The sequence below is a fragment of the Oryctolagus cuniculus genome, assembly GCF_964237555.1.
Source record: "Oryctolagus cuniculus chromosome 16 unlocalized genomic scaffold, mOryCun1.1 SUPER_16_unloc_1, whole genome shotgun sequence".
NCBI classification, from domain to species: Eukaryota; Metazoa; Chordata; class Mammalia; order Lagomorpha; family Leporidae; genus Oryctolagus; species Oryctolagus cuniculus.
The window spans coordinates 6,239,879-6,263,731 of NW_027208201.1; the positions used below are offsets into that span (position 1 = coordinate 6,239,879).

Consider the following 23,853-nt stretch of genomic DNA (forward strand, 5'->3'; position numbering starts at 1 on the left):
TCATCAGCCCATCAGGCTTTAAATACCAGAATGAAGCCAAGGCTACCATTCCTCCCTGACAAATCGGCTGGCTCTACCTCTACCTACCACACCTGGAGGCGTTCCCAGGAGCTCACCCTCTTTGAGCTCACTCTGCCAGTGAAAGGCCACAGGAAACCTCCCCAGTGCTCCAGTTGTCTGGGGTACCAGCTATGGAGTGAACCATCTGACTCAGGTGAAGAGAAGGAGCAAGAGCCAATGGGACATCTGCAGGAAGCAGACAATAACTGGGGTTGGCACAGACAGACCAGAGAATCTGTACCATGAGTGGCTGCTGGTGCCCAAGGAGCCCCAGTGACTCCAGTCCAGAAGGGACCAGCAGCCCTGTTGGAGACAGCAGGTATGTTGGAGGAGAGTGTCTAGGTGACAGATTGAGTGTGTTTGGGGGGGTGGATAAGCAGAGAGAGAGAGAGATGCCTCATAGGTTCCTGTCCCATGTCAGTGTGTGCTGAGGTGAGCACAGTTTCAGGGGTGGGAACATCAGCCCCCTGGGTCCAGTGATGCTCTTTTGTTCAGCCTGTGCTAAAGGATCTGCAGGTGGGAGCCTGATTGCAGAACAGCAGAGCAGACTCCTTTTTAAGCTGAGTGGTTGGTATGGCCCCCAATTGATGTTGTAATATCCACATGGGCCTTGGCAGATCAGAAGTGCCCACCCTCAGGGGAGAAGAGGGATTCGGCAGCCCCAGCGTTGGGCGTTGAATGTGGGGGACTGGGATGGGCTCAGGGCTGCAGGGCTGCAATGAGTTAGGGGCTTTGTGTAACAGGTCTCGCTGGTCTCAGCTGACCGAGTCCCATTCTCCTGCAGGCCACACGGGACACAAGGCAACCTCCCCAAACGGCAGAGACTACAGCAGGGTCCCAGGCCAGGTAAGGCATTTTCTATGCCCTCTCCTGAATCCCTCCTCTAGGAAAAGTTCCCCCTTCCAAGCCTGTCTGGAACAGGAGAGGGACTTTCTCTAGGATGCCCAGGGCTGGAGCCGCCTCAGCTCTGGGAGCAGCTATGCTGTCCTGGGTTTAGGAGTCCCCAGATCAGCCCCTCCACTGGGCCTCCTGCAGGACAGCTGCCTCTCCTCAACATACTCTGTGTACCCAGAGGTATAGAAGCTACACAGGTGTGCCCCTGTTCAGTCCACAGTGAAGTGTTGCCTCAAGTAACACTGAATTTATGTCCTGGGGTCCCACCCAGCTGTTTGGGGTCAAGCACCCAGGGAATGTCCATAGGTTGAACTTGCTGAGGGTTTCAAGATGGTGAGGTTTCTGTGCGGCCATGCAGATTCGGTTTCGGGCTAGGGTTGCAGTTTGGGCTGTCCTCTGCCCTGTGCCCTGAGAGCCTCTCCTTGACTAGCCCTACCTGCTGGATTTTCCTCCCCAGGGCCAACAGAGTGCCAGCCCCTCTATGATCATTTATGTCTTGGAAGCAGGAACAGAGCTGCAGGTTTGCCTGGGAGCTGAGGGCCTGGTGCTGGCCCCACAGAGACCACTGCAGCTCATGTTGGGCCATGTGGTGGTCGTGGTGGTCCCTGAGCATGTCCTGACAGCAGCAGAGGGGCTCTGGTTCCCTGGCCAGGCCCTCTGGCTCCTGCTCACAGGTGCTGAACCCACCTGGGAGATCAGCATGGAAGACGGGTCTGCCGTTCCCCAGGGAGTAGCCGCTGTGTGTGTCCCTCAGGCAGACAGGGTGGCTGGTGCTCCCCACAGCCCCCAGCCATCTTTGAAATTCCCAGCCAATACAGCCCCAGGAGCCCGCTCCTCTGGCCACCCAAACACCCTCTTCCTCACCCCTTGCTACAGAGCTGCCGCCCCTCGGGGCTCCTCCCACATGCCCAAGCCTTACCCGGAGAGGCATCCTCTGCCAGCTGAGTTCCAGTTGAGTCTCCATGGCCTGGAACCCCTGGCCTGCTCTGCCCTCAGACCTCTGCCTCCCTCTCCCTCTCCCAGCCCAGGGCCCAGAGCCCCTCCCATCAAGGCCTCCCGCAGGCCAGGCTGCATGGGGCACAGACATGTCTTCCAACACTGATGCCCTGGGAGCCCTCAGGCCCCACACAAACTGCAGACAAGCTGACAGCAAGACCATGGATATCTGCCCCTTCCAGGATTGCCCCCTTCCTGACCTCTCCCCCTGTTGATGAGGGGGACCTTCTGGGTTTGGTGGGCTGTGGAGAAATGCCGTGTGCTCTCACATCTGCCTCATGCACTGGAGAAATAGAGGCAATGATGAATTTCAGGGTTCAATGATTTCCGGTGTCCTCAGCTGTCAATGGGATAAGAGTTTTGGTGACACCATTGTAATACCCAATTCCAACTGTAAATACCAGGTCACTGTGATGACAATCAAAATAGCAGCACTGTCAGTTCTTACACATCTTGCATTTATTGAAGGTAAATTTGGACAGTTTGGGATTGTCAAGTTAATCTGGGGCCTGTAACTCTTGTGAAACCTGTGTTCATACCTGGTGTGTTACATGAACTGAAGTTTCTTTTTTATTTTTTATTTTTTTAACTTTTATTTAATGAATATAGATTTCCAAAGTACAGCTTATGGTCTACATTGGCATCCCACACCCCCCACCCCCGATAACTTCCTTCCCACCAGCAACCCTCCCCTTTCCCGCTCTCTCTCCCCTTCCATTCATATCAAGATTCATTTTCATTTTTCTATATATACAGAAGATCAGTTTAGTATACATTAAGTAAAGATTTCAACAGTTCACACCCACATAGAAACACAAAGTTAAATATACTGTTTGAGTACTCGTTAAAGCATTAAATCTCAATGTACAGCACATTAAGGACAGAGATCCTACATGAGGAGTAAGTGCACAGTGACTCCTGTTGTTGACCTTACAAATTGACTCTCCTGTTTATGGTATCAGTAATCTCCCTATGCTCCAGTCATGATGAACTGAAGTTTCTTGTGGAGTCCTTCTGCATGTGTGAAACACACCCTGGATTTAGAATTCAGAAGGAAGGACTTTGATCTGGATTATGTTTGATCTGGATTATGGGGCTCAATCCTTGGATTTCTTGGATTGAATAAAACTGCAAATAATCATTTCCATGTGTTTTGTATTTATTTTTTCTCTCTTAGAAATGCAGATCACCGAGAGAGAAGGAGAGACAGAGAAAGAGGGAGATTTCACATACATGAATCACTTCCTAAATGGCTGCAATATTTAGAGGCTGGACCAGACTGAAGCCAGGAACCTGGAGTTTCATTTGGATCTCCCACAGAGGTGGCGGGGACACAAGCACCTGGGTGATCTTCCACTGCCTTCCCAGGAGTGTTTGCAGGAAGCTAGATCAGAAGTGCAGCAACCTGTGCTCTGAGGACACTCAGCTGGAATGCTGCAGCCATGTGGGTGGCAATGTATGCTGGGCTACCACACTGGCCCTCATGGATTTTGGTTCTTGTGTTCACTGTCACACACAATTTTCAAGGCATATTTTAGCAGTGCCAATGAGCAAGTCTGCAGGATGCCATCTCTACATTGAAAGGACTTAGAGGGCCTCAACCTGGATGCAAGGGTCCAAGCACTGGGGCCATCTTTCGTTGCTTTCCCAGGTGCATTAGCAGGAAGCTGGATGGGAAATGGAGCGTTCAGAATCCAAACCCCTGCTCCAATGTGTGATGCTGGCATTGCACAAGGGCTGTTTAACAAGCTGTGACATGATGCTGGCTACAAATGTGTAGTATTTTCATACATGTGAGCGGTGCACAATGACCCAAACCTGCTAACAAGTATATCCATCACCAAAAATATTTATCCATTATGGGGCTGGCACTGTGGTGCAGTGTGTTAAATCCCTGGACTGCAGCACTGCACCCCATTGGGTGCCAATTTAAGTCCCAGCTGCTCCACTTCACTCCAGCTCTCTGCTATGGCCTAAGAAAGCAGTGGAGAATGGCCCAACTCCTTTTGCCCTTGCACCCATTGAGTGACCTGGAGGCAGCTCCTGGCTCCTGGCTTTGGATTAGCTCAACTCTGGCCAAGGTGGCCATTTGGGGAATGAACCAGCAGATGGTAGACCTTTCTGTGTCTGTGTCTCCCTCTCTCTGTAACTCTTTTAAATTAAATAAAATAAATCCTTAAAAACAATAGGTATATTTTTGGTCATTTTAACCCACAAACGTATGAGATGTTTTAAAGATGTTCATGGAAAATATGATTTATAAAGAAAACCAGCCTTTCAACATTTTTACCCATCGTATTTTAAATCCATTCTTCACTCACATTTTAAAGACCTTTGCAGAGAAATTGTCAATTAAAAATAACAAATAGGGACAAGTCTTTGGTGCTGCAGTTAAGAAGCCACTGTGACATGGACAGTGCTGTGGCATAGTGGGTAAATTCACTGCCTGCAGTGCCGGCATCACATATGGGTACCAGTTCAAGTCCTGGAGGCTAACCTTCTGGTGCAGCTGTCTGCTATGGCCTGGGAATGCAGCAGATGGTGGCCTCAGTTCTTGAGCCTATAAACTCCTGTGAGAGACCTGGAGGAAGCACATGCCATTGGGGAGTGAACCAGCAGATGGACGATCTCTCTCTCTCTCTCTCTCTCTCTCTCTCTCTTTCTCTCTCTCTCTGGCAAACTATGTGTGTCTACCTCTCTATTTAATTCTGTCTGTCAAATAAATAAAATAAACCTTTAAAACAACAGGTATCATCCTTTGGTCATCTTATCCCAAAAATGTATGAGATGTATTCAAAATGTTCATGGAAAACAAGAAAAAACTATCCTTTCAACATTTTTACCCGAATCATGGATTTTTCAATCCATTCTTCACACACGTTTTTAAGGACCTTGGCACAGTAATTGTCATTAACTTTAGAAATAAGGACAAGTCTTTGGTGCTGTAGTTTAGAAGCCACTGTGATGGTGCCAGTGCTGTGGTGTAGCCGGTAAAGACACCACCTACAGTGCTGGCATCCCAAACGGGCACTGGTTCAAGTCCTGGCTGCTCCATTTCTGATCCAACTCTCTGCTATGGCCTGGAAAAGCAGTAGAAGATGACCCAAGCCCTTGGGCCCTTGCACCCATGTAGGAGACCTGGAAGAATCTTCAGGCTCCTGGCTTCAGATCTGCCCAGCACCTGCCATTGCAGCCATTTGTGGAGGGAACCGACAGAAGGAAGATCTCTCTCTCTCTCTCTGCCTCTCTGTTACTGTGTCTATAAATAAAATAAATAAATATTTTTTAAGATTTCTTTATTTTTACTTGAAAGTCAGAGTTACACAGAGAGAGGAGAGGCAGAGAGAGAGAGAGAGAGAGAGAGAGAGAGAGAGGTCTTCCATCCGATGGTTCACTCCTCAGTTAGCCACAATGGCCAGAACTGTGCCGATGCGAAGCCAGGAGCCAGGAGCTTCTTCCAGGCTTCCCATGTGGGTGCAGGGGCCCAAGGACTTGGGCCATCTTCTACTGCTATCCCAGGCCATAGCAGAGAGCTGGATCAGAAGTGGAGCAGCTGGGATTAGAACTGGCACCTATATAGGATGCTGGTGTTTCAGGCCAGGGTGTTAACCCACTGTGCCACAGCACCAGCCCCTAAATAAATATTTTTTTAAAAAAATAAGCCACTTTGAATGTCTGTATCCAATATAGAAGGCCTGAGGTCTGGTACCAGCTCCGCTCCCAATTCCAGCTTCCTGCTGATGCGACCTACAGAGATGAAAGTGGTAGCTGCATGGTTAGGTGCATGCCATGCCTGTGTGAGAGCTGCATTGGGTTACAGGCTTTGGAGTTGGTCCACACCCTGGTATGCTTGTTGTGGCCATCTCTCTTCCTGTTGCTCCCCCCCATCCCTCTCATCATTTCTCTTTCAAATACATTTTTAAAAATAATGAGGGGCCAGCACTGTGGCGCAGAAGGGTTAACACCCTGGCTTCAAGCCATGGCATCCCATATGAGCTCTGGTTTGAGTCCCAGCTGCTGTGCTTCCAATACAGCTCTCTGCTATGGCCTGGGAAAGCAGTAGAAGATGGCCCAAGTCCTTGGGGCCCTGCAACCACATGGGAGACCCAAAGGAAGCTCCTGGCTCCTGGCTTCGGATCGGCGCAGCTCTGGAAATTGTGGCCTATTGGGGAGTGAAACATCTGAGGGAAGACCTCTCTCTCTCTCTCTGCCTCTCCACTCTCTGTCACTATGACTTTAAATACATAAATAAATCTTCAAAACATGAGTAGAAATATACATACAGGAAATAAGAATAAAATGCAAACATAACCACATCTATATTTTTACAATTACAATTTCATCATGGTTATAAAAATACAGAATATTCACAAAGTTAATCCTTCATGAATGAATACGCAAAGTCTCAAGAAAAGGAAACATCATATTATTCAATCCTTATATGATGGGTAGTGGGGGGTTGAACAATGTACAGAGATGATGTCTTTAGGAGCCTTATTTATTTACTTATTAATTGAAAAAAATCATATTTACAGGGAGAGACAGAGAGAGCAAGCACAATCTTCCATCTGCTGGTTCAATCCTCCAATGGCCTCAATGGCCGGGGCTTGGCCAGGCTGATGTCAGAAGCCTCAAACTCCATCCTGGTCTCCCACAGGGAAGGTGTAGGCTCAGGTACTTGGGACATTACTTGCTGCCTTCCAGGGCCAGTAGCAGAAACCTAGATGGAAAGTAGAGTAGCTGGGACTCAAGCCAGCACTCCAATAGAGAGTTGCAGTTTCACAAGTTGCAGCTTAGTGCACAGGGCCACATTGCTGGCCTTGTCTTTTCATTCCAAATAAAATGAACCATACTTTTCTTTTTAATTTTTATTCATCTGAGAGATAGAATTGCAGACACAGAAAGACAGACAGACTGCTAAAAAGTTGATTTTCAAAAAGAATCTTGCAAAGAATGTTACTCATAATTTGTAGGAACTCCTCATAGAAGTAGAGATAAACGCATCACATTATGTCACTATCTTCCAGAGCCATTAGCAGAAACCTAGATGGGAAGTAGAGTAGCTAGGATTTGAGCCAGCACTCCAATAGATAGTTTCAGTGTCACAAGTTGCAGCTTAGTGTGCAGGGTCACAATGCTGGCCTTGTCTTTACATTCCAAATGAAAGGAACCCTACTTTTTTTTTTTTTTTAAAGATTTATTCATCTGAGAGGTAGAATTGCAGACACAGAGAGAGAGAGAGATAGACAGACTTAAAGGTCTTCCATCTGCTGGACAAGTCGCCAGGTAGCCACAACAGCCAGAGCTGAGCCAATCCGAAGCCAGAAGATTCTTCCAGGTCTTCCATGGAGATGCAGGAGCCCGAGCACTAGGGCCGTCTTCCACTGTTTTCCCATGTGATGAGCAGAGAGCTAGATTGGAAGTGGAGCAGCCAGGACATGAACTGGCACCCATGCGGGATGCCAGCACCACAGGTGGAGGCTTAGCCAACTATGCCACCATGCTGTCCCCAGGAACCCTACTCTTGACCCAGCGTCTGGATTGTATCATGCCACAATTCCATAGTCAATTTCTCTGATATGTGACTGTTCTCTGAATCACTGAGTACATGAGCCCGATGCTTAGGAGGAAGAAGAGGCTGACATTTTATGCACACTCATGGAAAAGTGCGCCCCCATCTTATTTGGTCATGGCCCATGCCAGACTCCAGCTGCACGCAACTATTTCTAGTTGGACTCTAGACTTCCTGTTTATGCAGCTTCCTCCTTTTAGGTTCTGATTTGTTCCCAAGTTTTGTGGAAAGCATGGGTCATGTTGAAATCTCATGCATTAGTTTCTTTTGACAATTTTCTTGTTTGCAGAACTGGATGTTCTAGCAGATGATATTGGCACATTCCTGGGAGTGATTTAATAATTCCAAAAAGGAGGGACATATTTATCTGGGTTTCTTTAAGAAGATTTATTTTTTAATTTTTTAAAGGCAGAATAACACAGAGAGGTGTAGGAGGAATATAGAGGGAAAGAATGAGGAAGGAGGAGAGGGAATGAGAGAGATAGAGAACGAGAGGTCTCCCATCCATTGGTTCACTCCCAAAGAGGCCACAACAGCTGGGGCTGGGCAAGACTGAAGACATGAGCTAGGAGTTTCACCTGGGTTTCCCACATGTGTGCAAATAAAAGGAACCCTGCTTTTTTTTTTTTTATAAAGATTTATCCAGCTGAGAGGCAGTATTACAGAGAGAGAGAGAGAGACTGACAGATTTAAAGGTCTTCCATCTACTGGTTCACTCCCCCAGCACTTGGGCTGTCTTCTGCTGTTTTCCCAGGTGCATTAGCAGGGAATCTAGAAGCAGTGGATCAGCCGGTTCTTGAATCAGTGCCCATATGGACTGCCAGTGTCTCAGGCAGAGGCTACACCCAAACACCAGCCCCAGAAGGAATATGTTGACCACTTGATCCGCTAATCTCGGTGCTTTCTGGTGAGTTGGAAGACTTGCTCTCTTATCCAGAAAATATTTCATAGTAGTGATATTCACTTTAAGCTATACCATATTATTCCTTCCATGAAATAATTGCTTAGGAATGTTTACACTGCTAAAAAGTTGATTTTCAAAAAGAATCTTGCAAAAAATGTTACTCATAATTTGTAGGAACTCCTCAGAGAAGTAGAGATAAATACATCACATTATGTGAGTTTCTGATTAGAACTGCTACCTAATTGTCCAAACAGACCTCCTTGGGTTGTCCTTAAAGGAAAGAGTTTTTTTGGGGAAAAAAGCTTTCCTTATTCATTTTTTATTTATTTGAGAGAGATCAAGATCCCACTTGCTGTTTCATCCCCCAAATGCATGCCATCATGGGGTTGGGCTAGGCCAGATCAAGCGCTGTGAACTCAGGCCTGGTCTACTGCCTAGGTGGCAGGGACCCACCTACTTGAGCCGACACCTGCTGCTTCCCAAGGTACAAGGACAGGGAGTAGAGCCTGAACTTGAACTCAGTTACTCCAGTATTGGAGTGTGCATATTAAGCATGCTCCACAACATCCAGCCCAGAAAAGACTGTAAAAGGGCAAATTCATGCCATTGAGAAATCCTGAGGGAGTATGAAGATGACCTTAAGTGAACTTATGTGGGAGTTGTGGACATCTTTTTGGGATTAGGTACCTGAGGGTGTGGGCCAGATGGTAGAAGGGTGGGTGTGAGCTTCTCTGTCTTTTTTGTTTGTTTGTTTCAAGATTTAACTATTGGGGCTGACACTGTAGGGTAGTGCGCTAAGCCTCCACCTGCAAGGTCGGCATCCCATATGGGTGCCGGTTCGAGTCCTGGCTGCTCCTATTCTGATCCAGCTCTCTGCTATGGTCTGGGAAATTACAGGAAGATGGCCCAAGTACTTGGGTCTCTGCTCATGTGGGAGGCCAAGAAGAGGCTTCTGGCTCTTAGTTTCAGATCAGCCCAGCTCCATATGTTGAGGCAATTTGGAGAGTGTGCCACCGGAAAGAGGAAAAATCTTTCTCTCTATCTCTCCCACACGCTGGATGTAACCTCACAAATAAATACATCAATCTAATTACAGAGAAATGGAGACAAAGAGAGAAAAAGAGATCAACCATCTGCAGGATCATGTCCAAAGAGATGAAATGGCCCAGGCTGAAGCCAGAAACCAGGAAGTCCATCTGGGTCTCCTTCATGGGTGCAGGGGCCCAAGGACTTGGGCTATCCTGTGCTGTTTTCTGAGGCACAGTAGCAGGGAGCTGCACAAGAGGTGGAACAGCCGGGACTAAAACCGGTGCCTATATGGAATGCCTGCACCACAGCCAGCAACATCATCTGTTGCACCAAAATTCCATCCACGAACTTCTAACTCATGGAGGTGGATACCACTACCTTGAGAATGTCCCTCCCTGTGTGTTCACTGTGACTTTGTCAAAAGGTGACATCTTCCAGCCAACAATTTGCTTTTTCAAATGTCTGCTTGGGTAAGAAAATAAATACAACACACACACAACTCATTTTTCTGCTTAATTCAAGCCAAAGAATCCAAGTAGCATGATTAGAAACAAAGAAATCATGTAGTGAATATGTGAATAAATTTGTCCTTTTTTTTTCACAGGCAGAGAGGAGAGACAGAGAAAGAGACAGAGAGAAAGGTGTACCTTTTTCCATTGCTTCACCCTTCAATGGCTTCTGCAGCAGGCACGATGCGGCCGGTGCATCTGGCTGATCTGAAGCCAGGAGCCACATGCTTGTCCTGGTCTACCATTCGAGTGAAGGGCCCAAGGACTTGGGCCATCCTCCACTGCCTTTCTGAGACACAGCAGAGAGCATTACAGGAAGAGGAGCAACCAGGATGAGAACCCGAGGTGCCAGTGACACAGGGAGAGGATTAGCCTATAGAACGGAGTGCTGGCCTCTCCTTTTTCTGAATTCTAAAGGCAGAGTGTATACCACAAAGAGTATGAATCTCCATATACCATTTGAATACCAAGGAGTATGGATACATTTCGTGAGTTACAAACAAGAGAATGATTGTATATGGGCAAACTGTCTCATGTAGCGGAACATTTCCTGCCATTGGAAAGTGGAGCAGCAGATGGAAGATCACACACTCTCTCTCTCTCCCTACTCTCTCTCCTTCTCCTCCCCCCACTCTCTCTATCTGCACCTACCTCTCTCTATGTCTGTCAAAGAAATAAAATCACTCTTTACAAACAATAGGTATCATTTTTTGGTCATCTGCAAGGTGCCTTTTGAAATGTATGCTTGGGATAGAAAAGAAATAGAACACACACACAACTCATTTTTCTGTTGTATTCCAGCCAAAGTATCCAAGTAGCATCATGAGAAACTAAGGCATCACACGTTGTGACTCTCTCCCCTTTTTCTGAATGCTCAACCCAGGGTGTAGATCACAAAGAGAGCACATCTCCATAGAACATTTGCATACCAAAATGTGTTGATAGGATTCACAAGAGTTACAAACACGAGAATGATTGTCTATGGGCAAACTGTCTCATGGAGCGGAACATGTTCCAAGGACTGCGTAAGTCTCAGTTCTTGATGGTGGCTTTTCCACAGAGACAATGGCAGCGCACAAAATTCTCATCCAGATACAGCAGAGGAGACAATCCTCCCAGCGGGTCACAGTTGGTGAGTTCTCTCACTGTGGAGTGAACTTGGAGTCTCTTCTTTCAGCCACTAACAAGGCAAGTGCTAGGAGCCTTTCCACCATCTTCCCCAGCCAGCACAACGGGAGGGTCGCTGGCAGCATTCCACCCCCACCCTCTCCCCCACCCCCACTCCAGCGAATCCGGAGCTCCACTTCTCCTCCAAGCATCTCCAGCTGGTGACAGTCTGGCGAGAGCCCACGGCATTTCTCCACAGCCCCCCACACCCACAGTGTCCCCCTCGTTCAGCGGGGCCTGAGGTCAGGGAGGCGGCAATCCCAGAAGGGGCAGGTGTCCATGGTCTTGCTGTCAGCTTGTCTGCAGTTTGTGTGGGGCCTGAGGGCTCCCGGGGGTGGGGGGCATCAGTGTTGGAAGAGACGTCTGCGCGCCTTGCAGCCTGGCCTGGGGCGGGCCTTGATGGGAGGGGCTCTGGGCCCTGGGCTGGGAGAGGGAGAGGGAGGCAGAGGTCTGAGGGCAGAGCAGGCCAGGGGTTCCAGGCCATGGAGACTCAACTGGAACTCAGCTGGCAGAGGATGCCTCTCCGGGGGAGGCTTGGGCATGTGGGAGGAGCCCCGAGGGGCGGCGGCTCTGTAGCTGTAGCGAGGGGTGAGGAAGAGGGTGTTTGGGTGGCCAGAGGAGCGGGCTCCTGGCGCTGCATTGGCTGGGCGTGCCGAGGGTGGCTGGGGGCCGTGGGGAGCACCAGCCGCCCTGTCTGCTCCCAGGGGAACGGCAGACCCGTCTTCCATGCTGATCTCCCAGGTGGGGTCAGCACCTGTGAGCAGGAGCCAGCGGGCCTGGGCAGGGAACCAGAGCCCCTCTGCTGCTGTCAGGACGTGCTCAGGGACCACCACGACCACCACATGGCCCAGCGTGAGCTGCAGGGCTGTCTGTGGGGCCAGCACCAGGCCCTCAGCTCCCAGGCGAAGCTGCAGCTCTGTTCCCGCTTCCAAGACCACCACGATCATCTGGGCGCTGGCACCCTGCGGGCCCTGGGGAGGAAAAGCCAGCAGTTAGGGCTTGTAGTGCAGTGGCTGGCAGGCCACAGGCCAGGGCACAGCCCCAACTGCAAACCCAGCCCCCAATCCAGCCCTGCATGGCCACCCAGAAACCTCACCGTCCTGACACCCTCAGCGAGCTCAACCAATGGACTTTCCCTACACCTTGGATCCCAACAAGTCACGTGGACCCCAAAACTTACCCTCGAGCTTCCACGGGGCACCGCTACAGCATGGCATGGACACGGCCGCCATTCCTGGGCAGCTTCTGCACCTAGGGGAACACGGAGTGTGTTGAGGGGAGGCGGCTGTCCCGCAGGAGTCCCAGTGGAGGGGCATAGTTGCTCCCAGCGCGGAGGTGGCTGCAGGCCTGGGCATCCTAGAGAAAGTCCCTCCCCCGTTCCAGTCAGCCTTGGAAGGGGGAGCCTTTCCTAGTGGGGGCAGTCAGGTGAGAGCATAGAAAATGCCTTACCTGGCCTGGGACCCTGCTGCAGTCTCTGCCGTTTGGGGAGGTTGCCTTGTGTCCCGTGTGGCCTGCAGGAGAATGGGACTCAGTCAGCTGAGACCAGCGAGACCTGTTACACAAAGCCCCTAACTCATTGCAGCCCTGCAGCCCTGAGCCCATCCCAGTCCCCCACATTCAATGCCCAACGCTGGGGCTGCCCGAATCCCTCTTCTCCCCTGAGGGTGGGCACTTCTGATCTGCCAAGGCCCATGTGGATATTACAACATCAATTGGGGGCCATACCAACCACTCAGCTTCAAAAGGAGTCTGCTCTGCTGTTCTGCATTCTGGGACCCACCTGCAGATCCTTTAGCACAGGCTGAACAAAAGAGCATCACTGGACCCAGGGGGCTGATGTTCCCACCCCTGAAACTGTGCTCACCTCAGCACACACCGACATGGGACAGGAACCTACGAGGCATCTCTCTCTCTCTCTCTCTCACACACACACACTCAATCTGTCACCTAGACACTCTCCTCCAACATACCTGCTGTCTCCAACAGGGCCACTGGTCCCTTCCTGGCAGGAGTCACTGGGACTCCTTGGGCGCCGGCAGCCGCTCATGGTACAGATTCTCTGGTCTGTCTGTGCCAACCACAGGCGATGTCTGCTTCCTGCAGATCTCCCGTTGGCTCCTGCTCTTTCTCTTCACCTGAGGCAGAGGGATCAGCCCCCAGCTGGTACCCCAGGCAACTTGAGTGCTAGGGAGATGTTCCTGCAGCCTCACACGGGCAGGGCAGAGTGAGCTTGGACAGAGGGAGCTCCTGGGAACGCATCCAGGTGTGGGAGGCAGAGGTGGAGCCAGGGAGGAATGGTAGCCTTGGCTTCCTCCTGGTATTTCAAGCCTGCTGGGCTGGTGAGGGGCGGGGCTTGCTGAGCGGAACCCAGTCAATCAGGATAATGATAGGCTGGCAGTCTGTCTATCCAGGACAGTCAAAATCCAATAGAACCCTCCCTGATGAAAATCCCATCCAGGAAGAACTGCCTATGGGATGCAGTTCTGGTCAACAGGTCCTCTCACTCCTTGATGTGGTTATCTTTTCCCATGAGGCTTGTGTGATTTTACAGGAATGGATTTTTTAAAAGAACACTTTTATTTATTTTTATTGTATTTATGTTTTTGAAAGTCGGAGTTCCACAGAGGGAGCTGGAGAGGCAGAGACGGAGAAAAGTCTTCCATGCACCGGTTCGCTCCCCAGTGAATTGCAAAGCCATAGCTGCGCCGATCCGAAGCCAGTAGCCAAGAACTTCAACTGGGGCTCCCCCATGGGTACACAGGCCCTAGGACTTGGGCCATGCTCTCTGGCCTTCCCAGGCTCTAGCAAAGAGCTGGATCAGCAGTGGAGCAGCCAGGACTCAAACCAGCTTCCTCCTGGGATGCTGACACGGCAGGCGGTGGCTTGACCTGCTACACCACAGCCCCGGCCCCAGGATGGAATGGTTGAGATCAGTCTTTTCCCATCTTTACTACTGGTTTCCTTCCTTCTGTATTGATTGAGAAAGGCGGAGGGACAGTGTGAAAGGGAGACCCAAAGAGCCATCTTGCATCCACTGGCTCTTCCCACTGCTTTTCCAGGCGCATCAGGGAGCAGGATTGCAAGGGCAGCAGCCAGGACTCCAACCTGTGCCTCTATGGGATGTGGGCATTTCCACAGGTGGCTTCCTCCCCTGGGCCACAACAGCAGCACAGTTTCTCCTGTAGCCTAGTAAAACCGATGCCCTATGCAAATTGGTGTGTCTGCAAACTTGCTATTGATTTCCAGAGAGAAAATATGTTTCCCACCCAGATTTTTCCCTTGGCCTGTGGCTTCACCGCTGATGGGATTGTGACCGGGGAAAGTGACTGCATTTTTCCCGGGAGCTGTGGAGTTCCTGATGAGTTGGTTGTGTACTGTCTTCCTCTCGAAAGATGAGCCAGACGGCAGAGCTGCAGCAGCATTGTCCAAGGATCCACAGGCTGTGTGCGCATCCCGCACTGAGGGCAGCCAGGCAAACCTTGTGAGCATGGGAGAGAGAACCTGTGTCCTTCCATTCTGCAAGCCAGCCCTCCCTGGTGAGTAGAGAATGATTGTGACTCCCCAGTGTCCACTGGTATACTTCTGCCTTCACTCACATTTCTCTCCATAACTGACAGGATGTTTTCCTTCAGATTCAGTGATCTATTTGGAAGGCTGGGTTACAGATGGGGTGGGGGGAGGGCTGGGGAGAAGCCCTCCCCCTGCTGGTTCACTCCAAACATGGCCACAACCTCAAACAGTATTATCTCATGGGTCTTCACTCCAGGGTGTCGAGGGACAGGCAATGTCATCTACTCTTTGTCATGTGAACTTTCTTGGGGTCATAGACCAGATTGTGCTGAAACATTTCTTAATTGATTTCAAAGAAAGAGTTACTGAGAGCAATTGGAAGAGCAAGCGTGACACCATCTTCCACCTCCCCTTCTCTCCTTCACTCTCTGTGACTCTGCTCTCCAAGAAAAGCAAACCCTGCAACACACAGCTTTGCTTTCTCATCCCCACAAACTGCCCATGGTCCCCGTGCGCCTGGCTCCAACCTTCTGGATGACAGTGGTGCCCAGTGGGAGGCAGCCTCACCCAGGAGAAGGGGAGGTGGAGGCAGCTGGGACCCCATCCACCACTGGCGGGCTGCGTCTTCCACCTCTCCTCGCTCTGCTTTGCCCACCATTGCAGCAATCTGGCGAGTGAACCAGCAGATGGAAGACCTACCACTTTGGAACTCTACATTTAAGCTAAAAGAAATACATCTTTAAAAAAAAAAAAGGCGTCCCACCTGCTCCTGGCTTCGGTTCGGCACATTACCAGCCCTAGCAGCCATCTGGGGAAGCGAACCAAAGGAGGGAGGACTTTTCTATTTGTCTCTCTCTGTCTCTGTCTGTCTACTCTCTCTCTCTCTCTCTCTCTCTCTCTCTCTCTCTCTGTGTGTGTGTGTGTGTTTGTCTATAAATCTATCTGTCGAATAAATAAAAACATCCTCCAGGGGCCGATGCTGTGGCATAGCGTGCAAAGCCGCCGCCTGCAGTGCCGGCTCCCATATGGGCGCCGGTTTGAGTCCTGGCAGCTCCATTCTGATGCAGCTCTCTGCCATGGCCAGGGCAGGGAATGCAGTACAGGATGGCCCAAATGCTTGGGACCTGGCATCCCTGTGCGAGACCCAGGAAGGCTCCTGCCATTGGGGAGTAGACCAGCAGATGGAAGATTTTCTTTCCCTCTCTCTCTCTCTCTCTCTCTCATCCTCTCACCCTCTCTCACCCTCTCTCCCTCCCCCTCACTCTCTTTCTCTCTCTGCACCTACCTCTCTCTATGTCTGTCAAAAAATAAAATCACTCTTTACAAACAATAGGTATCCTTTTTTGGTCATCTGCAAGGTGCCTTTTGAAATGTATGCTTGGGATAGAAAAGAAATAGAACACACACACAACTCATTTTTCTGTTGTATTCCAGCCAAAGTATCCAAGTAGCATCATGAGAAACTAAGACATCACACGTTGTGACTCTGTCCCCTTTTTCTGAATGCTCAACCCAGGGTGTAGATCACAAAGAGAACACATTTCCATATAACATTTGCATAACAAAGTGTATTGATAGGATTCACAAGAGTTACAAACACGAGAATGATTGTCTATGGGCAAACTGTCTCATGGAGCAGAACATGTTCCAAGGACTGCGTAAGTCTCAGTTCTTGATGGTGGCTTTTCCACAGAGACAATGGCAGCACACAAAATTCTCATCCAGATACAGCAGAGGAGACAATCCTCCCAGCGGGTCACAGTTGGTGAGTTCTCTCACTGTGGAGTGAACTTGGAGTCTCTTCTTTCAGCCACTAACAAGGCAAGTGCTAGGAGCCTTTCCACCATCTTCCCCAGCCAGCACAACGGGAGGGTCGCTGGCAGCATTCCACCCCCACCCTCTCCCCCACCCCCACTCCAGCGAATCCGGAGCTCCACTTCTCCTCCAAGCATCTCCAGCTGGTGACAGTCTGGCGAGAGCCCACGGCATTTCTCCACAGCCCCCCACACCCACAGTGTCCCCCTCGTTCAGCGGGGCCTGAGGTCAGGGAGGCGGCAATCCCAGAAGGGGCAGGTGTCCATGGTCTTGCTGTCAGCTTGTCTGCAGTTTGTGTGGGGCCTGAGGGCTCCCGGGGGTGGGGGGCATCAGTGTTGGAAGAGATGTCTTTGTGCCTTGCAGCCTGGCCTGGGGCGGGCCTTGATGGGAGGGGCTCTGGGCCCTGGGCTGGGAGAGGGAGAGGGAGGCAGAGGTCTGAGGGCAGAGCAGGCCAGGGGTTCCAGGCCATGGAGACTCAACTGGAACTCAGCTGGCAGAGGATGCCTCTCCGGGGGAGGCTTGGGCATGTGGGAGGAGCCCCGAGGGGCGGCGGCTCTGTAGCTGTAGCGAGGGGTGAGGAAGAGGGTGTTTGGGTGGCCAGAGGAGCGGGCTCCTGGTGCTGCATTGGCTGGGCGTGCCGAGGGTGGCTGGGGGCCGTGGGGAGCACCAGCCGCCCTGTCTGCTCCCTGGGGAACAGCAGACCCGTCTTCCATGCTGATCTCCCAGGTAGGGTCAGCACCTGTGAGCAGGAGCCAGCGGGCCTGGCCAGGGAACCAGAGCCCCTCTGCTGCTGTCAGGACGTGCTCAGGGACCACCACGACCACCACATGGCCCAGCGTGAGCTGCAGGGCTGTCTGTGGGGCCAGCACCAGGCCCTCAGCTCCCAGGCGAAGCTGCAGCTCTGTTCCCGCTTCCAAGACCACCACGATCATCTGGGCGCTGGCACTCTGCGGGCCCTGGGGAGGAAAAGCCAGCAGTTAGGGCTTGTCGTGCAGTGGCTGGCAGGGCACAGGGCAGGGCACAGCCCCAATTGCAAACCCAGCCCCCAATCCAGCCCTGCATGGCCACCCAGAAACCTCACCGTCCTGACACCCTCAGCGAGCTCAACCAATGGACTTTCCCTACACCTTGGATCCCAACAAGTCACGTGGACCCCAAAACTTACCCTCGAGCTTCCACGGGGCACCGCTACAGCATGGCATGGACACGGCCGCCATTCCTGGGCAGCTTCTGCACCTAGGGGAACACGGAGTGTGTTGAGGGGAGGCGGCTGTCCCGCAGGAGTCCCAGTGGAGGGGCATAGTTGCTCCCAGCGCGGAGGTGGCTGCAGGCCTGGGCATCCTAGAGAAAGTCCCTCCCCCGTTCCAGTCAGCCTTGGAAGGGGGAGCCTTTCCTAGTGGGGGCAGTCAGGTGAGAGCATAGAAAATGCCTTACCTGGCCTGGGACCCTACTGCAGTCTCTGCCATTTGGGGAGTTTGCCTTGTGTCCCGTGTGGCCTGCAGGAGAATGGGACTCGGTCAGCTGAGACCAGCGAGACCTGTTACACAAAGCCCCTAACTCATTGCAGCCCTGCAGCCCTGAGCCCATCCCAGTCCCCCACATTCAATGCCCAACGCTGGGGCTGCCCGAATCCCTCTTCTCCCCTGAGGGTGGGCACTTCTGATCTGCCAAGGCCCATGTGGATATTACAACATCAATTGGGGGCCATACCAACCACTCAGCTTAAAAAGGAGTCTGCTCTGCTGTTCTGCAATCAGGCTCCCACCTGCAGATCCTTTAGCACAGGCTGAACAAAAGAGCATCACTGGACCCAGGGGGCTGATGTTCCCACCCCTGAAACTGTGCTCACCTCAGCACACACCGACATGGGACAGGAACCTACGAGGCATCTCTCTCTATCTCTCACTCTCTCTCTCTCTCTCTCTCTCTCACACACACACACACACACACACTCAATCTGTCACCTAGACACTCTCCTCCAACATACCTGCTTTCTCCAACAGGGCCGCTGGTCCCTTCATGGCAGGAGTCACTGGGACTCCTTGGGCGCCAGCAGCCGCTCATGGTACAGATTCTCTGGTCTGTCTGTGCCAACCCCAGGTGATGTCTGCTTCCTGCAGATCTCCCGTTGGCTCCTGCTCTTTCTCTTCACCTGAGGCAGAGGGATCAGCCCCCCAGCTGGTACCCCAGGCAACTTGAGTGCTAGGGAGATGTTCCTGCGGCCTCACACGGGCAGGGCAGAGTGAGCTTGGACAGAGGGAGCTCCTGGGAACGCATCCAGGTGTGGGAGGCAGAGGTGGAGCCAGGGAGGAATGGTAGCCTTGGCTTCCTCCTGGTATTTAAAGCCTGCTGGGCTGGAGAGGGGCAGGGCTTGCTGAGTCAATCAGGATAATGATAGGCTGGCAGTCTGTCTATCCAGGACAGTCAAAATCCAATAGAACCCTCCCTGATGAAAATCCCATCCAGGAAGAACTGCCTATGGGATGCAGTTCTGGTCAACAGGTCCTCTCACTCCTTGATGTGGTTATCTTTTCCCATGAGGCTTGTGTGATTTTACAGGAATGGATTTTTTAAAAGAACACTTTTATTTATTTTTATTGTATTTATGTTTTTGAAAGTCGGAGTTCCACAGAGGGAGCTGGAGAGGCAGAGACGGAGAAAAGTCTTCCATGCACCGGTTCGCTCCCCAGTGAATTGCAAAGCCATAGCTGCGCCGATCCGAAGCCAGTAGCCAAGAACTTCAACTGGGGCTCCCCCATGGGTACACAGGCCCTAGGACTTGGGCCAGGTTCTCTGGCCTTCCCAGGCTCTAGCAAAGAGCTGGATCAGCAGTGGAGCAGCCAGGACTCAAACCAGCTTCCTCCTGGGATGCTGACACGGCAGGCGGTGGCTTGACCTGCTACACCACAGCCCCGGCCCCAGGATGGAATGGTTGAGATCAGTCTTTTCCCATCTTTACTACTGGTTTCCTTCCTTCTGTATTGATTGAGAAAGGCGGAGGGACAGTGTGAAAGGGAGACCCAAAGAGCCATCTTGCATCCACTGGCTCTTCCCACTGCTTTTCCAGGCGCATCAGGGAGCAGGATTGCAAGGGCAGCAGCCAGGACTCCAACCTGTGCCTCTATGGGATGTGGGCATTTCCACAGGTGGCTTCCTCCCCTGGGCCACAACAGCAGCACAGTTTCTCCTGTAGCCTAGTAAAACCGATGCCCTATGCAAATTGGTGTGTCTGCAAACTTGCTATTGATTTCCAGAGAGAAAATATGTTTCCCACCCAGAGTTTTCCCTTGGCCTGTGGCTTCACTGCTGATGGGATTGTGACCGGGGAAAGTGACTGCATTTTTCCCGGGAGCTGTGGAGTTCCTGATGAGTTGGTTGTGTACTGTCTTCCTCTCGAAAGATGAGCCAGACGGCAGAGCTGCAGCAGCATTGTCCAAGGATCCACAGGCTGTGTGCGCATCCCGCACTGAGGGCAGCCAGGCAAACCTTGTGAGCATGGGAGAGAGAACCTGTGTCCTTCCATTCTGCAAGCCAGCCCTCCCTGGTGAGTAGAGAATGATTGTGACTCCCCAGTGTCCACTGGTATACTTCTGCCTTCACTCACATTTCTCTCCATAACTGACAGGATGTTTTCCTTCAGATTCAGTGATCTATTTGGAAGGCTGGGTTACAGATGGGGTGGGGGGAGGGCTGGGGAGAAGCCCTCCCCCTGCTGGTTCACCCAAACATGGCATCAATCTCAAACAGTATTATCTCATGGGTCTTCACTCCATGGTGTCGAGGGACAGGCAATGTCATCTACTCTTTGTCATGTGAACTTTCTTGGGGTCATAGACCAGATTGTGCTGAAGCATTTCTTAATTGATTTCAAAGAAAGAGTTACTGAGAGCAATTGGAAGAGCAAGCGTGACACCATCTTCCACCTCCCCTTCTCTCCTTCACTCTCTGTTACTCTGCTCTCCAAGAAAAGCAAACCCTGCAACACACAGCTTCGCTTTCTCATCCCCACAAACTGCCTGTGGTCCCCGTGCACCTGGCTCCAACCTTCTGGATGACAGTGGTGCCCAGTGGGAGGCAGCCTCACCCAGGAGAAGGGGAGGTGGAGGCAGCTGGGACCCCATCCACCGCTGGCGGGCTGCGTCTTCCACCTCACCTCGCTCTGCTTTGCCCACCATTGCAGCAATCTGGCGAGTGAACCAGCAGATGGAAGACCTACCACTTTGGAACTCTACATTTAAGCTAAAAGAAATACATCTTTAAAAAAAAAAAAAAAGGCGTCCCACCTGCTCCTGGCTTCGGTTCGGCACATTACCAGCCCTAGCAGCCATCTGGGGAAGCGAACCAAAGGAGGGAGGACTTTTCTATTTGTCTCTCTCTGTCTCTGTCTGTCTACTCTCTCTCTCTCTCTCTCTCTCTCTCTCTCTCTCTGTGTGTGTGTGTGTGTGTGTGTGTGTGTGTCTATAAATGTATCTGTCAAATAAATAAACAAAATCCTCCAGAGGCCGGTGCTGTGGCATAGCGTGCAAAGCCGCCGCCTGCAGTGCCGGCTCCCATATGGGCGCCGGTTTGAGTCCTGGCAGCTCCATTCTGATGCAGCTCTCTGCCATGGCCAGGGCAGGGAATGCAGTACAGGATGGCCCAAATGCTTGGGCCCTGGCATCCCTGTGCGAGACCCAGGAAGGCTCCTGCCATTGGGGAGTAGACCAGCAGATGGAAGATTTTCTCTCTCTCTCTCTCTCTGTCCCTCTCACCTTCTGGCAGCCTCTCTCCCTCCCCCTCACTCTCTTTCTCTCTCTGCACCTACCTCTCTCTATGTCTGTCAAAGAAATAAAATCACTCTTTACAAACAATAGGTATCCTTTTCTGGTCATCTGCAAGGTGCCTTGCCTTTTGAAATGTATGCTTGGGATAGAAAAGAAATAGAACACACACACAACTCATTTTTCTGTTGTATTCCAGCCAAAGTATCCAAGTAGCATCATGAGAAACTAAGACATCACACGTTGTGACTCTCTCCCCTTTTTCTGAATGCTCAACCCAGGGTGTAGATCACAAAGAGAGCACATCTCCATAGAACATTTGCATACCAAAATGTGTTGATAGGATTCACAAGAGTTACAAACACGAGAATGATTGTCTATGGGCAAACTGTCTCATGGAGCGGAACATGTTCCAAGGACTGCGTAAGTCTCAGTTCTTGATGGTGGCTTTTCCACAGAGACAATGGCAGCGCACAAAATTCTCATCCAGATACAGCAGAGGAGACAATCCTCCCAGCGGGTCACAGTTGGTGAGTTCTCTCACTGTGGAGTGAACTTGGAGTCTCTTCTTTCAGCCACTAACAAGGCAAGTGCTAGGAGCCTTTCCACCACCTTCCCCAGCCAGCACAACGGGAGGGTCGCTGGCAGCATTCCACCCCCACCCTCTCCCCCACCCCCACTCCAGCGAATCCGGAGCTCCACTTCTCCTCCAAGCATCTCCAGCTGGTGACAGTCTGGCGAGAGCCCACGGCATTTCTCCACAGCCCCCCACACCCACAGTGTCCCCCTCGTTCAGCGGGGTGTGAGGTCAGGGAAGCGGCAATCCCAGAAGGGGCAGGTGTCCATGGTCTTGCTGTCAGCTTGTCTGCAGTTTGTGTGGGGCCAGAGGGCTCCCGGGGGTGGGGGGCATCAGTGTTGGAAGAGACGTCTGCGCGCCTTGCAGCCTGGCCTGGGGCGGGCCTTGATGGGAGGGGCTCTAGGCCCAGGGCTAGGAGAGGGAGAGGGAGGCAGAGGTCTGAGGGCAGAGCAGGCCAGGGGTTCCAGGCCATGGAGACTCAACTGGAACTCAGCTGGCAGAGGATGCCTCTCCGGGGGAGGCTTGGGCATGTGGGAGGAGCCCCGAGGGGCGGCGGCTCTGTAGCTGTAGCGAGGGGTGAGGAAGAGGGTGTTTGGGTGGCCAGAGGAGCGGGCTCCTGGCGCTGCATTGGCTGGGCGTGCCGAGGGTGGCTGGGGGCCGTGGGGAGCACCAGCCGCCCTGTCTGCTCCCTGGGGAACGGCAGACCCATCTTCCATGCTGATCTCCCAGGTGGGGTCAGCACCTGTGAGCAGGAGCCAGCGGGCCTGGGCAGGGAACCAGAGCCCCTCTGCTGCTGTCAGGACGTGCTCAGGGACCACCACGACCACCACATGGCCCAGCGTGAGCTGCAGGGCTGTCTGTGGGGCCAGCACCAGGCCCTCAGCTCCCAGGCGAAGCTGCAGCTCTGTTCCCGCTTCCAAGACCACCACGATCATCTGGGCGCTGGCACTCTGCGGGCCCTGGGGAGGAAAAGCCAGCAGTTAGGGCTTGTCGTGCAGTGGCTGGCAGGGCACAGGGCAGGGCACAGCCCCAACTGCAAACCCAGCCCCCAATCCAGCCCTGCATGGCCACCCAGAAACCTCACCGTCCTGACACCCTCAGCGAGCTCAACCAATGGACTTTCCCTACACCTTGGATCCCAACAAGTCACGTGGACCCCAAAACTTACCCTCGAGCTTCCACGGGGCACCGCTACAGCATGGCATGGACACGGCCGCCATTCCTGGGCAGCTTCTGCACCTAGGGGAACACGGAGTGTGTTGAGGGGAGGCGGCTGTCCCGCAGGAGTCCCAGTGGAGGGGCATAGTTGCTCCCAGCGCGGAGGTGGCTGCAGGCCTGGGCATCCTAGAGAAAGTCCCTCCCCCGTTCCAGTCAGCCTTGGAAGGGGGAGCCTTTCCTAGTGGGGGCAGTCAGGTGAGAGCATAGAAAATGCCTTACCTGGCCTGGGACCCTGCTGCATTCTCTGCCGTTTGGGGAGGTTGCCTTGTGTCCCGTGTGGCCTGCAGGAGAATGGGACTCGGTCAGCTGAGACCAGCGAGACCTGTTACACAAAGCCCCTAACTCATTGCAGCCCTGCAGCCCTGAGCCCATCCCAGTCCCCCACATTCAATGCCCAACGCTGGGGCTGCCCGAATCCCTCTTCTCCCCTGAGGGTGGGGACTTCTGATCTGCCAAGGCCCATGTGGATATTACATCAATTGGGGGTCATACCAACCGCTGAGCTTCAAAAGGAGTCTGCTCTGCTGTTCTGCAATCAGGCTCCCACCTGCAGATCCTTTAGCACAGGCTGAACAAAAGAGCATCACTGGACCCAGGGGGCTGATGTTCCCACCCCTGAAACTGTGCTCACCCCAGCACACACCGACATGGGACAGGAACCTACGAGGCATCTCTCACTCTCTCTCTCTCTCTCCCTCTCTCTCTCTCTCTCTCTCACACACACACACACACACACACTCAATCTGTCACCTAGACACTCTCCTCCAACATACCTGCTGTCTCCAACAGGGCCGCTGGTCCCTTCCTGGCAGGAGTCACTGGGACTCCTTGGGCGCCGGCAG

The 23,853-nt window shown here is 52.3% G+C and overlaps 1 protein-coding gene across 1 annotated transcript in view; it reads left to right on the plus strand.

The window, feature by feature from the left end:
• Positions 1-302: 302 nt before the first annotated feature.
• LOC100351314 (vomeronasal type-2 receptor 116-like) overlaps positions 303-23,853 on the plus strand; it is a 100,654-nt gene continuing 77,103 nt past the window's right edge. Inside the window, exon 1 of the mRNA XM_070067617.1 lies at positions 303-379. Coding sequence (XP_069923718.1) covers positions 303-379 — 77 coding nt within the window. The remainder of the gene's footprint in view (positions 380-23,853) is intronic.